General features: G+C 56.5%; 2 protein-coding genes across 4 annotated transcripts; both read right to left on the bottom strand.

Moving 5' to 3' along the window:
• Positions 1-22: 22 nt before the first annotated feature.
• Positions 23-5,670, bottom strand: LOC310917326 (multidrug and toxin extrusion protein 2-like). Of its 2 annotated transcripts, none has more exons than XM_083875454.1 (17): positions 5,484-5,670; positions 5,260-5,361; positions 5,020-5,088; positions 4,625-4,773; positions 4,488-4,530; positions 4,360-4,404; positions 3,930-4,027; positions 3,688-3,785; positions 3,079-3,192; positions 2,924-2,991; positions 2,570-2,678; positions 2,359-2,434; positions 2,211-2,280; positions 1,784-1,916; positions 1,412-1,506; positions 891-1,035; positions 23-558 (listed from the first exon to the last, which is right to left on the bottom strand). In XM_083875454.1, exons 1-17 carry the CDS (start codon positions 5,595-5,597, stop codon positions 344-346), a joined length of 1,743 nt encoding a protein of 580 aa, XP_083731580.1. In that variant the 5' UTR covers positions 5,598-5,670; the 3' UTR covers positions 23-343. The 2 variants fall into 2 exon arrangements, with proteins under 2 accessions (XP_083731580.1, XP_083731579.1); XM_083875453.1 differs by having other exon boundaries at positions 5,451-5,669.
• Positions 5,671-6,716: 1,046 nt separating this feature from the next.
• On the bottom strand, positions 6,717-15,811 carry LOC310917327 (multidrug and toxin extrusion protein 2-like; the record flags this gene model as incomplete). 2 transcript variants are annotated; one of them, XM_083875456.1, is made up of 17 exons in its annotated part: positions 6,717-7,542; positions 7,806-7,887; positions 8,121-8,215; positions 8,494-8,626; positions 9,168-9,237; positions 9,520-9,595; positions 9,974-10,082; positions 10,400-10,467; positions 10,635-10,748; positions 11,058-11,155; positions 11,404-11,501; positions 11,914-11,958; positions 12,584-12,626; positions 12,771-12,919; positions 13,261-13,329; positions 13,785-13,886; positions 15,716-15,811. In XM_083875456.1, 17 exons carry the CDS (start codon positions 15,809-15,811, stop codon positions 7,304-7,306), a joined length of 1,686 nt encoding a protein of 561 aa, XP_083731582.1. In that variant the 3' UTR covers positions 6,717-7,303. The 2 variants fall into 2 exon arrangements, with proteins under 2 accessions (XP_083731582.1, XP_083731581.1); XM_083875455.1 differs by lacking the exon at positions 15,716-15,811 and having other exon boundaries at positions 13,785-14,018.
• Between the last annotated feature and the right edge of the window lie 1,935 nt (positions 15,812-17,746).

The raw sequence follows: 17,746 nt of genomic DNA, 5'->3' as shown, positions 1-17,746 counted from the left end.
GCAGCCCAAGGAGCCAGCCCCATTCCAGCCGGGTTTATTCTTTATTGGGCATTTGTCACGGAGCAGCAGAGGGAGCTGGGCTGTGTGTGCTGCAGGGGGATGCCCCACACACTCAGGCAGCCCAGAGCAGCATTTGGGGTGCCAGAGCAGCCTGGGGGAGGCATTCCCAGGCAATATTCATCCACAAACGCTGCAGAACACTTCCAGAGCCCCCTTGGCTCCTGCAGGGGACAGCCGTGCTCTCCATCTCTCTGCCGGCTGCTCCGCGCCTCCTCACGCCCGTCCCTCAGGGAAAGGCTTTCACCCCATAAAAACAAGTCCCCAAAAGCCCTTTTGGTGAGAGTCAGGCTGCGCTGGTGATCAGCTTTATGGCGATGCCGAGCGCCAGCGCAGCCACGGCGGCGGCGGCCGCCACCCCCCGGCGGAACAGGAGCTGCCGGGTGACAACGGGGGTGGCCCGGGCCGGGGTGGCCGCCCGCAGCTCCAGGTGATGGGCACGGCCCTCCGGTTTGGTGGTGATGCCCGTGAGAACAACGTCGGGCTGCATTTCTATTCCCGCTGAAAGGAGAAAGGGGTTTGAGGGGTTTGTGAAGGGGATGGAGGGGTTTTCTGGGGAGGGTTTTGTCCCCAGGGGGGGATGCAGGTCAGGAGAAGCCCAGAGTGCGGGGATCTCAATTGGGTTCTGCCCCAGAGGTGCGGCCAGGTGTGTGCAAGGTGCCCTTGCAGGTTGTGCCTCTGCCACCCTCTGTCCCCCTCCCGAGCCCAGGCTTGTAATTATTTCTCTCCCACTACCTGGGGGTGTCACCAGCAGGACACTGCCCCGTTTTGTGGGCTCGTTCCCGGCTTATGAGAACCCTCCCTGACCCCAAAGCCTGCCCTGCCTGCCGTACCGACAGACCCCAGCACCGCCCTGGCAGGGAGGAAAGTGTGGGGCTGGGGGGCCGGGCCCACATCCAGGTCCTTGCAGGATTGTTCAGGGCCCAGGCTGGGCAGGTCCGGAGGTGGCAGCTGGGTCACTCCTGCACGGCGCTGGGCCTGGAGAGGGAATGTGCTGGGTTCAGCCGGGAATTCCCACCCAAAGCTGGGCTGCCTCTCCTGGGCTCTCCCCAGAGCTGTTGAGGCACAAGGTGATGCTCAGGGATGCAGGAATGGGGTAGCCCGGGTCACCCCCTGTCTGCTCTGAGCTTCGTGTCCCCAAACAAAGTGCAGGGGGAGACCTTGAGGCCACTGAGTGCTTGTGCAGGAGGAAGATGAACACAGGGATGTCATGGGAGGGATATAAACCACACAGGCTGGGTTCTGCTCCAGGGCACTGGAGGACAGCACTGGCCACGAGACTGAGCCTGTCTCATCCCAGCAGGGCACTGAGGTCCTTCCCAGTGCAGGGATGTGCTGTCAGTGCCTGGATTACCTCCTTGGCTGCCTTCTCCCAGTCCAGGCGGTAGATGTAGGTGACGAAGCAGGTGCAGAGGATGAAGACACAGGCGAGCATCGCGATCCACAGGCCTGCAGAGGGCACACGGCGTCAGCCAGAGCCAGCCCAGCACCCCAGGACAGCAGGTCCAGAAAGGGGATGTCACCCAGGTCAGTGGGGACACGGGGTGGTGATAGGTGCCTGCTTTGGGGGTTACTTTTTCCCAGTAAAAGCTCCCAGCAGCTGCAGGAGCCATCCCAGTCCACCCCAGCGAGCCCAGGCAGGTCAGAGGGGGGACAGAGCCAGGCACAAGGGGTGTGGGGAGCCCCCAGTGGGGGATTTGGGGGTGCAGTACCCAGGGGTCAGTACCCATGACGCCGATCTTGGCCACGAAGAGCAGCACAGCTGCCAGGGGCATGCCCACGCCGTAGTAACTCACGGCGTTGAGGATGGCACCAAATTTCTGCTTCCCGATGCCTCTGAGCACCCCACTGCAGGCGCCCTGCCAGGAGAGGGAGAGGGGCTGGGGCAGGGAGCATCTCCTTGGCCAAATTCAGGACATGACCCAGCTCCCTGCCTCTGCCCGTTATTTCTGTGTCCCTGCCCATGGGATGGGCACCATCTTTTTATGCACTCGATGTTTGCTAAGGGATGATCCCAGGAGCTCTGCAGGGTCCTGGTGTGAGCACTGGTGCTCAGCTGCAGCCTGAGGGACCCTCCACTGCCTGATCCATGAGGCTGCTGCTGAGCACCAAAAGGTTCCCCATGGAAAATGGCAGCATTCCCTGGGACTTACAGTCATGGCTTCAAACAAGTGGAAGACAACGTAGATAGGCATGACCCACGCCACCAAGTCAATGATTTCCCTGGGAATGGAGGAAAGCCAAGGATCACTTTTGGGACCTGACCTGCAGACACCGAGGCCAGGAGCTGGGGGCACTCACTTGTCATTGGTGAAGACATATCCCAGCACATTCCTTATGGCAGCTAAAATGGACCCCACGATTACGGAGAACACCCCTGAAAACACAGCACAGAGCTGAGCCCAGCCTGGCTGGAGAGCAGGGGGACAAGAGGCAGGCAGAGGGCTGCAAACACTCCCTGCTCCATGGGAAGGAGGCCAGGAAGAGGCTTTGCAGGCTGTTGTGGACTGACCTGTGCAGATCAGGCTGGTGTTGGAGGATCTCTTGGCCGCCTCGACGTTGCCGGCGCCCAGCGCGTTGCCCACCTGCACACTGGCAGCTGTGCCCAGCCCCAGGGGGATCTGCAACCACAGGGCTCACATGTGTCTGACAATGGGGTTGGCACAGTGGCACGGGGATAACCACCCAGCAGAGAGCAGGATGGAGCTCAGGATTTGATTTAAAGTAAGGAGGGATAGGCAGGAGCAGGGAGAGACTGAGGTGCAAAGAGGGGAGATGGGGTTTTGCTGGAGCTGATTTTTGCTGTGTGCCTGTCTCGGGACAGCCCCCATGGAGCCCAGGCCTGCAGTGATAACCCAGCCCTTACCATGAAAGCCACAACAGACACCTCATAGATGATGGACTGGACAGAGAGCTCGACAACGCTCAGCAGGCCTGTGGGACAGGAGGGGTCAGTGCTGCCTCTGGGGGCTGCTCTGGGTCAAGCCTGGCCACGTCCTGGCAGCTCCCCTCTCCACTGACCTATCAAGAAGCTCCCAATCTCGTAGGTCCACCACTCAATGCACATCATGAGCATGCTGGGGATGGCCAGGGAGGTGAAGCTGTCCCACTCCAGCAGGCACTCCCTGGACCAGCCTGTTGAGAGGAGAAACAACACCAGACTGGCCCTGTGTTACATCCTGCACAGCACCCGGGGCAGCTGGGTGTGCCATTCCTGTTCTCAGAGCCAGCAGTTTCACAGGATCTCCAGCAGCACAGTGTCCACCTACAACCTCTCTGCTGCTGTCCCATGGGCCACAGAGCAGCACAGCCCTCCCAGAGCAGTGTCCAAGGACAACCTCCTGCTTACGTCTGTGCTCATCCAGCTTTGGGGCTGAACCTTCCAAAGCCTCAGCAGAAAGTTTCATTTCTGCAGAATTAACGTTTAGTGCTGATCCCACAGCTCTGCCAGTGCTGGGGCGTGACGAGCTGCCCCTGGAGCAGCACTGTGGTACCCAGGGCACCTCGGGCTGGGGTTAATATTTCACCAGCAGGATGAGCAGAATCCCCCTTCCACCAACACCTGATAGAAGTTTTGTGGACACTTCTGGGTGAAGCAGGAAGCAGAGGGAGCAGGGGAGATGCCCTTACCTCCCCAGGTGTTCACATGGAGTTTCTTGCCTATGATGTACAGGAACAAGAAAATGGCTTGGGAATACTGAGCGGTGGTGTTGGCCCAGGCAGAGCCCCTGCAGAGGAAGTGAGAAAGGTCATTGGCATCCTGCTCGTGCCTCCCTCAGGGCGGAAAAAAGACGTCCTGCTGTACCCCTGTGAGCTCAGTGTTCCCGTGCCATTGCCAGGTGCCCTCTCCAGGGGACACAGGTGGCACTCACGTGACGCCCAGGTGGAACACGTAGAGCAGGACGTAGTTTGCAGCCACGTTGATGATGTTGCCGATGACACCACTCAGCACCAGAGGCCACATGATCATCTGCAGAGAGGAGGAGATGGAGGGGTCTTCACAAAGATTTTGGCAGGCAGGTGTGGAGGTTCCCCCCAGCCCTACTCTCAGTGCTTTTCCCAGAAAAAAACCACCCAAACTTCTAGTGATGTCTCCTGCTTGGGGAATGAGTGTGATGGAGGGTGTGAATAGGAAGAGAGGTGGATGGACACAGCTGGCTGTGGAATGGGGTGACCTACAGGGTCAGAGCTGTTTTGGGACACCTGGGCACCTTGTGACTGGGAACAGTGAGCATGGAAACCCTGGATGCACTGTGGAAGAGAGCCCTGAGCCAGGGTGGGTGTGAGGACTTTGGGACCCACCTGGTTCTGCAGGTATCTTGTCTCCAGGTTATACACAAAAACCGCCTGCAAAGGAAGTTTTGGGTGAGATGAGCTGTAGGATGGGGACAGCCTGTCCCCATGTGAGGGTGGCATCCAGGGGCACTCACCGGCAGGGCAGGGAGAAAAGCATTCACGTAGTTCTGGGTCATCCTGGGGGCACACAGAGGGGTCAGGGAGGGGCATGGCCATGGCCACCCTCCTCTCAGCCCCTCCACACCGGGGAGGGATGAGGGCACCACCCAACCTGGAGACCTCGGGGTCCTGCCGCATGAGCAGCATCAGCTGCTCCACGTTGATGAGGATGGCGCAGCACGGGAAGCAGCAGAGCAGGATGATGATGGTGGCACGCTGCAGGATCACCCCCACCCGCAGCAGGTTCTTGCTGCCATAGGTCTGCATAGGGGGAGAGGGCAGCAGTGAAATCAGCTGGTGCTGGGGAAAGGGGAAAGGGGGCCCTGACCACCCTGGAAACCTCTTGGGAAAAATTTGGACCACAGATCTCGTTATGGGATTGTTACCTGGGGATAAGCTTCCCCAGCTGGCAGGAGCAGCCAGGGATCCATGTGCTGCCTGGGCATCATCAGCTGATGCTGGAACCCCCCAGTGTCCCCAGGGCAGGTGCCAGCATGTCCTACCCACCTGTGATATCAGGGTGTCACACGCTGAAGTCAAACCGTAACCTACAGAGATGGCAGTGACATTTATAACCTGGGAGTTAAAAAAAGAAGAAGTGAAGGTGAGCATTTAAGACATTCAGGTAGGGAAGAGGGGCTGAAAGGAAAAGTGGGAGTCTGAAATCTCCTCTGTCCTTTTCCCCTGCCCTGTTTTATCCCGGTGTCAGCAGGGAAGGAGCTGCTGCCCAGCCCTGGGAACACTTACAGCGATGGCCAGAGTGACAGAGGCCAGCTCCACCTTGCCCAGGTGGCCACAGAATATGGAGCTGACGAGGTGGATCAGGAAGATCAGCAGCTGGATCAGGATCTAAGCAGGGAGGAGAGCCGAAGGTTAGGGATGGAGCTGAGCTGTGGGGTGGTTGTGCTGGGGGGAAATCTCCCCTCCCCGCTCCTCACCAGCGGCGCCGCCAGCACCAGCAGCTGCCTCACGTCCTCCCAGAAGTTCTCCGGGATCCAGCGGCGTTTCTCCTGGCAGCTCTCGGGTGTGAGATCCTCCTGGCCAGCCCCGAAGCCATTCTCCTCGGGGAAGTTCTCCGGCTTCATGCTGCCCTGCCGGGGGAGTGCAGCGAGCCCCTTCCTCCGCGCTCTGTTAAACCCCGCAATGTGTAACCACGGCGGGCTGAACTTCAGCCGGGGCCGGGCATGGGCTGCCCATGGGGAGCTGGGCAGTGGGTCAGGGCAGGGCACGGAGCTCCAGAGCCCAGCGAGGCTCCTGGCAGAGCAAAGGAGCCCGGAGCAAGGCGCTTGTGCCTGTCCTGAGCCATCCTAAATCCACCCTGTGAGCGCTCCTACCTCTCCTGCTCCACCACAGCTGCCCCGGCCAGAGGGCTGGAGGCTGGTCCTGCTCTCCCAGCGGCGCTGGAGGGCTGTGGGGGCTGTGGGGGCTGTGTTTGGCTGTGCCGGCAGTGCAGGGGCAGTGCCTCTCTCACTCCCATCACAGGGGCCAAGACAAGCCGGCCCTCTTGGCTCGGCTGTCCCGTGTCGGGTTTCACTGGCCCCGCTCCCCCCGGGCCCAATTCAGTGTCCTTGGCCAGGCGGGGAAGGGGAGACGCTGCCCAGTGCAGACCCCCCTGCTCGGTGGGCTGGGATAACTCAGGGACAGAGTGGGGCACCTTCCTGCTCTTCCCTTCACTCCTATCCCAAAACCTACCGGGATTCTGAGCAGGGCAGAGTCTGCCACGTCCTCCCACTGCTGTTGGGGGATGGTGGCAGCTTCCAACTCGTCTGTGTCACGTTTTGTCATTCACAGGCCACCAGCAGCAGGAGAGCTGTGGGGTGACAAGAGGTGCCACACAAGACCTGTATGAGGTATTGGCTCCCCAGGGCCCAGCACTGGACACGTCACAGTCACTCAGCTGCAGGTGAGGGCTCAGGACAGGCCCGGGGGGACTCGGTGCTGGGCTGTTTGCATTATGACATAGGGCAGCTCTGTGATGGCTCTGTAGGGTTGAGCAACACAACCTTCCCTCTTCCACGGTGCTCAACAACCGTGACAACACATTTTGCTTTTGTACCCAAGGGGAAGAGTGATAACACTGTCTGGAGCCAGCCCCAAACCTCAGGGCTGGGGTCAGAGCCACAATCTTTCCTCTTAACAGCACACTCCTGCCAATGACCAGGGTCATGCTTACACCACATTAAACAGCCTAAGATTTACTCAGAAAACTTTATTGTATCAAAATCCCACCTTACAAAAGTGCAAAGAAGAGTTGCTTTAGGCCCTGTGCCTGCCCTGCAGAGGGAGAGCAGGGTCAGGGCCAGCACCCAACAGCAGAGTCAGACATCTTCCAGCAAAATCCATTTTGTTCCGTGCTGCCACAGCAGCTGCACGTGGGATTTGCCACCCCAAGATGCTGGTACAGGCTGGTGTGTGAGGAAAGGTGCTGTGGGCAGCAGGAGCCTCTGCCACGAGCAAATGACACAGTCCAATGTCCCCAGAGAGCAGGACAGCAGCACCAGGACCCTGTCTCCTTCCTGGGTCAGCCCCAGGATACATTCCCATCTCTCCCAAGTGACATCCCAGTGCAGTGCAGGAGAGGAACCAGCTCTCAAGTCCTTTTTTCCCAGGTGCCACACCCTCACCCCCTTTAAGAACTCTGCGTGTGGGATAAAAACACTGTGAGTTAACCAGAAACCGTGCAAAGGGACTTTTGGTAAGGCACTGAGGGGGAATTCCTTCCCCAGCCCATCCTCTGGGACACTGCCGCATGTCCTCCTGCTTCCTGCACAGTTCCCCAGGGTCCCTGCTTTTAGCCATTGCCAGTGAGGAGCCTGACCAGGATTCCCACCAGCAGGACAGAGATGGCAGCAGCAGCAGCCAGCACACGGCGCAGGATCACAGCCCTCCATGGCACAGGGGGGACAACAGGGACAACAACAGGCTCCTCCTGTGTGGTGCTGAGCTCGTGCTCAGGCTGCCTCTCGCCCATCACGATGCTCTCAGGCAGGACTGTGGTGTCCCCAGTGTCTGAGTCCAAGGAGGTGTAATCTGTGGGACAGAGAGGGATGCAGGGAGGCTGAGCTTGTGCACCCCACAAGCACCTGTGACAGTCCTCAGGGTCCTTTCTCAAGGCTTGGGGACACACAGCTGCAAGCTGTGTCTTTTACCCCATTACTCAGGGCAGGAGAAGTGCCACTGGCCCAGGCACTGTGCTCCTTCCAGCCATTTGAGCCTCCAGGATAGGCATGGCTGCCATAATTGGGAAGGAAAGGAAAGGGTTGGGTGGAGAATTTGGGCTCCCAGCTACATACCCACAGCAGATGTTTTGTTAGCAGCTGTGCCATTGGAGTTCACATCTTCCACTTGTTCTTTCATTCCAGCTCGGACTTGAGCCTAAAAACACAGGGAAGAGTTGCTCTTCTCAGGGTAAAGGTGTCCTGCCCAGCCCAAAAAAACCCTCCACTCTCCCAAGAAAAGCATCCTCAGTACCAAATTGCTCCTTTGCTACAAGAGAAGGACAGATCTCAGTTCACTTCTGCCACTTCCTAGAGGGCTGTAGTGTTGTACTAAAATAGGAGCTAACTCAGCACCTTTCAAGAATTACCAGAGAAAAGCACAATTCTCACCTCCTCTGCAGCTTTCCTCCAATCCATGCGGATGACAAAAGTCAAGAAGGAAAGGGCTTGCACGGAGATGCAAATGATCATCCCAACCCACAGACCTGCAGCAGTGGGAAGTTACTTCAGGGAGGGCTTGAGGAAAACCTTTGCCAGAGTGCCCAAGGACTTCAGCCCAAGAACTTTCAAGCAAACATCCCATGGGGAAGCCGGGAGTAACCCTGGATTTACTAGGACATACTCAGTGCCCACCCCAAACACAGCAGTGTGCAATCCAGCCCCACTCTGATCCAACGGAAGATCCAGGCACGAGTTCCAGGGCTGAGCCTTTGCTCACAGCACAGCTCACACCAGGCCACCAGCTGGAGGGTGTCACACGTACCCAACACTCCCATCTTGGCTGCAAACATCAGGGAGATGCCGATGGGGAAGCCCAGGGTGTAATATCCCACGGCATTGGCGATGGCGCCCAGCTTCTGCCGGCCCGTGCCCCGCAGCACCCCGCCACACGTTGCCTGAAGAGAGAGGGGACACACAGGGGACACTGCCAGGTGGTTCTCGGGCATGGCACAGCCCTGGGGACAGGGAAACCCACAGCACTGTCCCACCGAGCCAGGAGGGAGCAAAGCCACGCTCTGGAGCAGGTGGTGTGCAGGGCTCGTCTCGCCGCGGCTGCCAACAGACACCCAGCAGATCCCAAAGAGCTCCCCCACAGTGCCCAGGTGCCTCCCCCAGGATATGGCAGGAGGAAACAGGCTAAAATTATTGTCTGTTGAGTATCCCAGTGTGCTGGGAGAAGCTGGTATCTCTGAAGACCTGGCTGCTCACTTGTGTTGCTTTGATAAATCAGTTAAAAGCTGGAGCTTTGGCAAGGGGAAAAGAGGAGGGAAAACTGGGGTGTCTGCAGCAATGCCAAGGGGCAGCTACAAGCAGTTTCTCAGTGACAGTTTCTCGGTTTGCTTCTCTGGAGCATTTTAACAGGTCCAGAGTGGGCTTCAGGCAGCTTTGCACCCCCCAAGCTGCAGAGAGGAATCACTCCACATGTGGAATACTCACTGCTGTTGCATCCAGCAAGTGGAAGGGACCAAAGATGAGCATCACTTTGGACACCAGGCTGACAATCTCCCTGTTGGGAAGATGGATGGACTGATCAGGGGAAGCAGCACCACCTTGTCCTTGGTTCAACCACAAAGGCTGGTCCCAGTTCCCTGATCCCAGCCTGCTACTATGGTAGTGTCCCACAGTCAGAAGCTGCAGTGCTGCCCAGGGATGCTGGGAAATGGTGAGAAACCTTTGAGGAACGTTTGCTAGATGGGGGTTTATGAACTCTTATCTGTCAGCAGCTTCTGGGGTATAAATAACACCCTCCAAGAAGTCAATAGTAGTTAAAAAAAAGGTGTTAACCCACGTGTCATTGGTGAAGATGTATCCCACCACGTCCCTTAGGCTCCCCAGCAATGCTGCAACCACCACAGCAAGAGCTCCTGAAAGAAAAATGAAGAGTCAAATTGCTTCAAGGGCAGCACATCCTCTCCTGACCCAGGCCCAAACCTCAGGGGCTCCATGTGGTGGGGACTGGACTTTGCTGCCCTCAAATGATACTGCAACAGAGGACAAGTCTGTTTTCCTCTCACTGTCCCCACATACTCCCTCTACCCTCTGCAGTGTGAGGACAGAACATTAAGGTGTATTTTTAATTATCAAAGCCTTTGCACTAGGCTCATAACAGAAAAGATGAGTCAGGATCTTGCATTGCCCAAAGGGTCCAAACAAGTGGGACTGGGTTCTCCAGCCTTGGGGGAGGGAAACTGAACCATTTACTGGTAATTGCCCTTTATTCTGCTCTGCAGGACTGCACTGACCTGTGCACAGCAGAGCAGTGATGCAGGAGGTCTTGGCTTGCTCCACATCCCCAGCTCCCAAGGCATTCCCCACTCTGACACTCGCAGCCACACTGATGCCCAGGGGCACCTGAGAAGCAGGAGACAAGAGGAGCTGAGTGACAGCAGAGCTGCAGTGACAGCAGAGCCTGCAGTGACAGCAGAGCCTGCAGTGACAGCAGAGCCTGCAGTGATTTTCTTCTTCCCCAGTGGAGAATTTGGGACAAACTGGCATTGCTGCAGCGAAGGGATTTTCCATCTGCAGCACACCCTGGGTGTGCAGGCTTGAGAGGCATCACCTGCCTGGTACCAACCCCTGCTTCCCACCTCAACACTGATCCACAGGGGTTCCACAGGGTTTTGGGGTTCCTCCCAGGCTCTCTGGGGTTTCACACCCCCAGCCCTTACCATGTAGGCGACACAGGCAAGCTCATAGATGACAGATTGTGCACCCAGCTGCACCACACTGATCAGCCCTGGAAAAGATTTGTCACCTCCTTGGTCGGCTGAAAAGGAGGTCTCTATCCCCATGGAATAGATGGGAACACCTGCAGTGTCCTGCAGACCCAGCCCAGGGGGGCTCTGGGGACATGCTCAAGCAGTGGCCACCACGAACCAAAGGGAAAAGAGGATTTGGACTCACCAGCCAAGAAGCTCCCAATCTCAAAGGTCCACCACTCAATACACATCATGACCATGCCAGGCACTGCCAGCCAGATGAAGGAGCCCCAGTTCACGAGGCACTCCCTGCTCCAGCCTGAGAGGAGGAGGTGAAGCAGAATGAAAATGTTCTCCATCTGCTCCCCTAAAGGGGAGCCACATCCACTCCCTGAGGACAGACCCCCCTGCAGCTCACAGGACATCAGCCCAGGATTGCTGCTGTGCCATGCTGCATTCCTGAGACAGAATATTTGATAAGAATGTGTTTGGAGCTAGAGTAAAGGCCTTGAGGTTGCAGAATCCTCCCACTGTGAGGGGATGGCAATCCCTCTGTCACATGCTGGTGACAATGCCAAATTCCCAGGGCCAGACACTGGAATTCTGAAGGATTAAGATAGAACAGTACCTCCCCAGGTCTTCACATGGATCTTCTTCCACCACATGTAAAGGACGAGGAGGATGACCTGGGTGTACTGAGAAACCATGTTAGCCCAGGCAGAGCCCCTGGGGAGAGAGAGACAGGCAGGTTACAAGTGACATCCTTGCCCACCTCCTCAGCCACAGCAGGACAGACCTGAGGGCACCCACAGCAACCTTGCTGCAGATATGGGACAGACCCCTCCAGCCTCAGCTTTGCAGACTGGGGGCTGGAGGGAGGGGATGGCAGAACTGGGCACCCAGGGAACCCTCTCATGCCCTGAGCAAACCCCTGCACCCAGGGAGAGACTGTCACCAGCCCTGCTCACACTTACACCATGCCCAGCTTCAGAGCATAGAGGAGGAAGGCGTTCATGGCTGCATTGAGGATGTTGGCTGCAATCCCTGTCACCACCTGAGGCATAATGATCTCCTGGAAGCCAAGGAGGAACTTTGGAATTCACTTCCCCAAAACACAGTCCAAGCCCCATCCAGTGAACACAAGGGAGCCCTCCAGCAATGCCCAAGGAGAAAGCCAAGAAGGCAGCTCATGTTCCAGGTGAGGATGGGCTTTTCGGGATATGCAGGAGGTGACAAGCAGAGCTCAGGAGCTGGTGCAACCCATAAAACACAGAGTTGGGAAGTAGGAAATGGAGCCGGCTAAGAGTGGTTCCCATGAGCTCAGCCAGGGCTGGCTCATCACACATTCCTCAGCCCAGCTCTCCCCAGAACAGGGTGTACTGAGATCCCCAAGTTTATCCATGTTCCTGGGAATACCTTTACTGCATGGCCAGAAGCTGAGTGATTATACAATACAATACAATACAATACTGATTATACAATACCTGACTCAGTAAATATCTCGTCAGCAGCTGGTACAGAAACGCCGCCTGCAAAAGTCAGGATTCAGTTCATCACCACACTGTGGTCCAACAGCCAAGTGACCACTGGACACTGCCAGATCAAACCCCCCTCCACCTTCTTCCAAAACCTCTGTGCTCCAGCTGAAGCACTGCCAGCACCCAAACCCAAGAGTGACAGAAAGCACATCCCATTCCCATCGGGAAGACAGATCAGTCTCCAAATGGGAAATCTCCAATGCTTCCTCAGCAGCATGAAAAAGCCTGGAGAGCTTTGAAGAGAGGATAAACTCACAGACTCTTATCCCATAGAAGTACTGCTCCCTGTCTCAGAGAAGTCAGGGCCCAGCAGCTGTGAGTGTGGGAACAGCTCCAGCCTTTATCTCATTGCTAAGAGTGAGGCTGGAAGCCCTGGTTCCAATGTCCATCACAAGTTCTGTGGCCACAGCAAAAGCCCTTGCACAGGAAGATGAGAGAGCCCCTGCTTGCTGGTCCAGCAGCTGCTGGCCTGTGCACATCTGGTAAAGCACAAGGTCAAGGGGCACATTGTAAAACCCTAAACCTGCCCTGTGAGCCACACAGCAAAGGCCCTCCCTCCTTTCCCTGGTGTTACTGAGGTGCACAGAGCTTCTAAACAGCTTTAGCAGAGACTTACAGGAAGTGCTGGAATAAAGATCATCACGTAGAGCTGAGTTAACCTGGAAAGAGAGTTGTTTCCCCAGTTAATGATACAGCAAAGCAAGAGCCAAGCCAAACAGCACTGCACTCAAGCTGCAGAGAGCCTTGATTTCAACACTCCATGGCAAATGCCTGGTCCAGAGGGGCTGGATCTCATCCCTGACCTGGAGACCTCGGGGTCCTGTCGGATGAGCAGGAGGATCCTCTCAGTGTTGATGAAGAGGGCCCAGCAAGGGAAGCAGAACAGCAGCAGGATGAGGATGCCTCGCTGCAGGATGGTGCCCACCTGCTTCAGGTTCTTGCTGCCATATGTCTGGGTCAGGAGAGAAGGTCAAGGTGGGCATCACAGGGAGCCAAAGGGGCTGGGAAAACACTCAGGACAACAACAGGATAATTAAACGCCTTTCCCATGGCCTGCAGCTGCAAATACCAGGCTGGTTGGGTGTAGTAACTTGCAGATTGCAAATCCTTTAGCACCCAGGCATGACCCAGGGCTCCTTGGGAAGGGAACAGGCTCCAGCCAGAGTGTTTGCAACCCTGTTCTGTCTGTCACCTTCCAGGACCCTGCCCTTTGTGCTCAGATCACACTGCACAGGAGGTGAGACACCACCAGCAAACACCTTCAGGCACAGGGAAGGGGGAGCTGCTACTGACCTGGGTCATCAGTGTGTCACATGCTGAGGCCAAGCCAGAACCGATGGAGATGCCTGTCACGTTGATAACCTGCAGGAGAGACAGGGGAACCTGGCCCACAGCACTGCCTCCCTCCCAGCTGGGTGGGGACACAGCTCTGCTACAAGTTGTTGGGAAGTTTTCCAGTCCTTTTCTATTTCTCGGAATAACATAGTCTCGTTAACTAAATAGTGGGGGAAAGGATCTTCTAGCAAAGGGTGAAGATCTAAAGCACCACAACCAACAGTGCTGCTTCTGGCTACATGCCCAGGTCTGATGGGTTCAGGGAGCTGGCCAGAAGCTCTCAGGTGCTGGCCTTGCACTGGCTCAGGCACTGACTGCTCAGCTCCCCTCTCCTGCCTGTCCTCAGGGCAAAAAAAAAAAAAAGAACAGAGCCCTCACATATACATTCCTACAGGTCTGGGGTTTTTTTAGTTCTTTTTTTTTTTTTTGGTGACACGTAATTCATATGTTTTAAATCCAAGGGGAATCGGAGCAATACGTACAGACACAGCCAGGGTCACAGCATCCAGCTCAGCTTTCCCCAGGTGCCCACAGAAGATGGAGCTGACCACGCTGATCAGGAAGCCCAGCAGCTGGGCAAAGAACTGGGATGAGAGGAGAAGGAGATGGTGAGATGAGGACTTGTTAGGGCTTGTGGAACACCACCCCTCCCCCAGGAAATGGACTATGAACATTCCAGGTTTCCTCGTGTTTCTGCTCATGCCTTGAGGGCAGGGCTCTGCTGAGGTCCTGGGAACCCGTCCCTGCTTGCCAACACTGCTGGGCAGGGGAGGCAGCTCCAGGACTCAATCAGGCTCTCAGTAGCTTTGTCTCTCAAAGCCAAAATCTACCTGCCCTGTGGTATTTTGGTGTTACACAGCCAATCTGCCCAGACGACCCCATTTAAGAGAGGCTTAAGGGCTTCACTAGAAATCCTCTTTCCCAGGATGAAGGCTGCACAGAGAAGGAAAAATAAAACATCCCAGTGCTTTTCCACATTTGCGTGCATCTGTGGAAAACTATCCTCCAAAACCACAACATCCTCTCCTCCTGGAGAGACACCAAGGCCAGTCTGTATGCTCCTTGCCAGCAGTGTGTCACAATGCTGCAGCAGACTGCACTCCAGACCTCATTTTCCCTTGGAAAGAGGATGTCCCCCTTAGAGGCATCCAGGGCACAGAGTCATGGCACAGCCAGAAACAGATGGCAGGAGTTAGGGACATTTATACCCACTGAGGGGTGAGCACGGCTGGATACCATGCCCAGGAGCTGTTCATGCTCCTTCCCACCCAGCAGTTGGCAAGATGAGAGCCCAGAGCTGCTGGAAAACCAGCTCTGAGGGGTCAGAGGAAGAGCAGAACAATCCCTTCTCCTCTGCAGACCTCCCACTGCTGCCTGCAGATGCTGCCAGGCCCAGGCATGTTCAACCTAGTGCTGTGAGTAATCCCCACAGGTGAGGTCTGTACCTCCAGCATCATCCCAGCACAGCGTTTATCGTGAAATGATCATTAAACAGCAGCTGTCGGTTTGGGTTTGAGGTGTCTGTGCACATGGAGGAGCAGGCTGTGCTGCAGGCAGGACAGTTGAGGGGACTGAGAGGGCTTGATGTGTTCAGCTACAGAAACTGAAACTAATCCAGACTTCCCCTCCTAACTGCACACAGGAGGTCAGGGAGGGTTCCTCTGAGAAGTTGAACACTTGGTACTTATTTACCAGATATAGCAGAAGAGTAAAAGCACAAAATTTCACACACGAGTGATTAAGACAAGGCTGTGGTGCGTGGTTCCCCTTTGCGGAAGCCTCTGCAAAATGTGCTCAGTGCTGTCTGTGCCAACTACCAAAACCCATGTCCCTCCAGAGGGTCCGGACAAATGGCAAACGGCACTTCCAGTCCAGGGAGGATTTCAGGACAGCGAGTTAAAGGGCACCCAGAGCCCGCTGGAAGGGCCGGCAATGGACCTGGCACTATGCAGAGTGACACACTTGTCACCCAAGGGGTGAGTGGCAGTGGCAGGGCTCAGGCCTGATTTCAGAGAGGAATTTAACAGCTTGGTCCCCCCTCCCCGAGCCCACCACTGCTGTTCCACAGCCGTGCTGCAGGGAAGCAGAGACCACGCTGGGCAGCAGCGACAAAGAATAAGAGGCAAAGAATAATGACCCAGGCGCCAACCCAGGCACGGAGAGTGGCCGAGGGACCGCGCTGTGCCCCCGGCGCGGGTGGGAGGCACATCCCCGGTCGCAGAGACAGCCGAAACCCTGCAGTACGGGACCAGCAGAGCCAGAGATTTCCCTCCTCAGCATCCCGGAGCGCCCGGGGAGCTCTGCCCGGCTGCGGACAGTGGAGCTCCGCCGCCATCCCCGTCCCGGCACCCCCGGCGGGAGGGCACCGTGTCCTCCGGGTGTCCCTCCCCGTCTCGCCCGCCCAGGCTCTCACCACGGGCCCCGCCAGCCGGGCCAGCTCCAGGCACTCGTGCCGCGCTCCCGCGGGCAGGAGGCGCCGGGCGCCCCGCAGGCACCGCGCTGCCGCCATCGCCGCCGGGACCGCCCGCGCCCCTCCGCCCGCCTTATGGGCACGGCACGGCACGGCCGCCCCCGCCCCCGGGGCCGCGGGGCTGTGGGCGGGGCGGAGCGGCTCGGCACGGCTCGGCACGGGGAGATCCGCGCTCCAGGGCAGGGCTGGGACCCCCCCGGCCGCGTGTGGCAGCCGGGCATTCCCCGCACACACGTGTTGGCCACAGCCAGAGCTCATCGCGGGGGTTTTATAGGGGTTGGGGGTCCCCTGATGGTGTTGGTGGTTTGGGGATCCCCCCGTGCAAAGAGCAGGAGATCCCCGTGTTTGTTCACCCATATCTGGTGCTCTCCTGCTTGTCGGGTTTGCGATGGGGATCCCCTGAGGAGACACGTGTTGGTCAGAGGTCCAGTGACCCCCAAGTGGTGGTTATGGACTGGGGAACTGTTACTTCTGCCCTTCACAGAGGACAGCAGGCAGCAGCAGGGTCAGACATGGAAGGCTCTTTTATTATCTGACTCCAATTCTACTTATATACACTTTGTACAGTGGGCCAAGATTGGCCCAAGGGGGTGACAACCTCCTGACCCCATTGGTCACTGTGACCATCAGTTAAATTCTCTTCTCAGAGAACAACTATGCAAAACATACATATAAGTTCTAAGAATACAATATTGTTTACATGAAGCAGCGTGAGAAAGCTGCTGCAAAAGTTCAAACACTCGAAAGCAAGAAAGTCAGAGGCGACAGGATGTGGGATGATGGTTTAGGACCCCCCTTGGTGCTGTCTGTGGGGTGGCTTCCCTAACACAGGGGCTGTCAAAGGCAGCAACATCTGAGCAGAGGAATGTCCCCTGTGCCATCAGCGTCATGGAAACAGTGGAGGGCAGCCGGCTCTGGGCAGGCTCCCCTTCTCCTCCATCCACTCACCAGTACCTCCTGTGCAGGGATTGTCCCTGATCCACCCAGCAGGCCGGTGCCCAGTGGTGCAGCTGGGCAGGGTGAGGAGGTTGGAATGGCTGGCAAGAAGGAGATTTGTTTTGGGTCATAGGCTGGTTGTTACAGCAGTGAAATTTTACCTAAGTGCAGGTACTCGTAACCAAATAGCTGTAACCAAGCCTATTACTAATGCACGGAAAATTACAGTGGAAAGTGGGTCTCGACTTTCCAGCTGTTTAAATGCTGCCCTGGTGCCTTTTAGATGTGGTGTCACCAGTCTGAAATGTAATGTCTTGTTAATGTTTCACTTATCCCCCTGTCCCTTCAAATATGATGTGACATCATGAAAAATCGTAGACTGGTAGTGATGAGTCACGGTCATTCTGGTTTTATGTGCCCTGATGAAATCAGGGTATTTCTGGACAGAAGAGTTCTCCTCTCAGTGACCTTTCCCTCCTCCCCTGTGGCCGCTGGGTGCAGGATGGTGCTGCAGGGGCAGCTCTGGAGAAACAGAAATGGTTATGGGAAAAGGTGATAACTGGCTGGTGTGACTGTGACTGTCACCAGCCTGGTGAGATGGCCGGAGGGTTCCTGCCGTGCTGTTATCTCCCGTGGAGGCAGAGGGGAAATGATAAGGCTCAGATGGTCCTAAACGAGCAGTGCAAGTGTGAGTCCCTTTGAAGTTCACTGGTGACCCTGCTGAGATCAATACCCTGGGCTGGTGAAGAGCAGGGAGAGAATCGGGCAGAAACCTGGGGGAAAAGGACTTTGAAAATAAAAAGGCCCATCTTCACAAGCTTGGGGAAAAAAGTTCCTTCCCAGTCCCAGGAGCCAGGTCCTGGACTAGCCCCCAGAGAGCCAAATACAGACAGAAGGGCTGTGATTGAAATACCTTTCTTCGTGTTTTACTGGTGTTGTTTGAAATCAACTCTGGTTGCTTTCAGAAGCGTTGTTTTGTGTTTCCGTGGTTAGACATGGATCCCAGTCCTGCTGGAAAGTGACAGAGCCCCAGGACCT

Source organism: Zosterops lateralis, assembly GCF_965231275.1.
Source record: "Zosterops lateralis genome assembly, chromosome: 19".
Taxonomy (NCBI): Eukaryota; Metazoa; Chordata; class Aves; order Passeriformes; family Zosteropidae; genus Zosterops; species Zosterops lateralis.
This window is presented reverse-complemented; position numbering and strand designations above follow the sequence as displayed.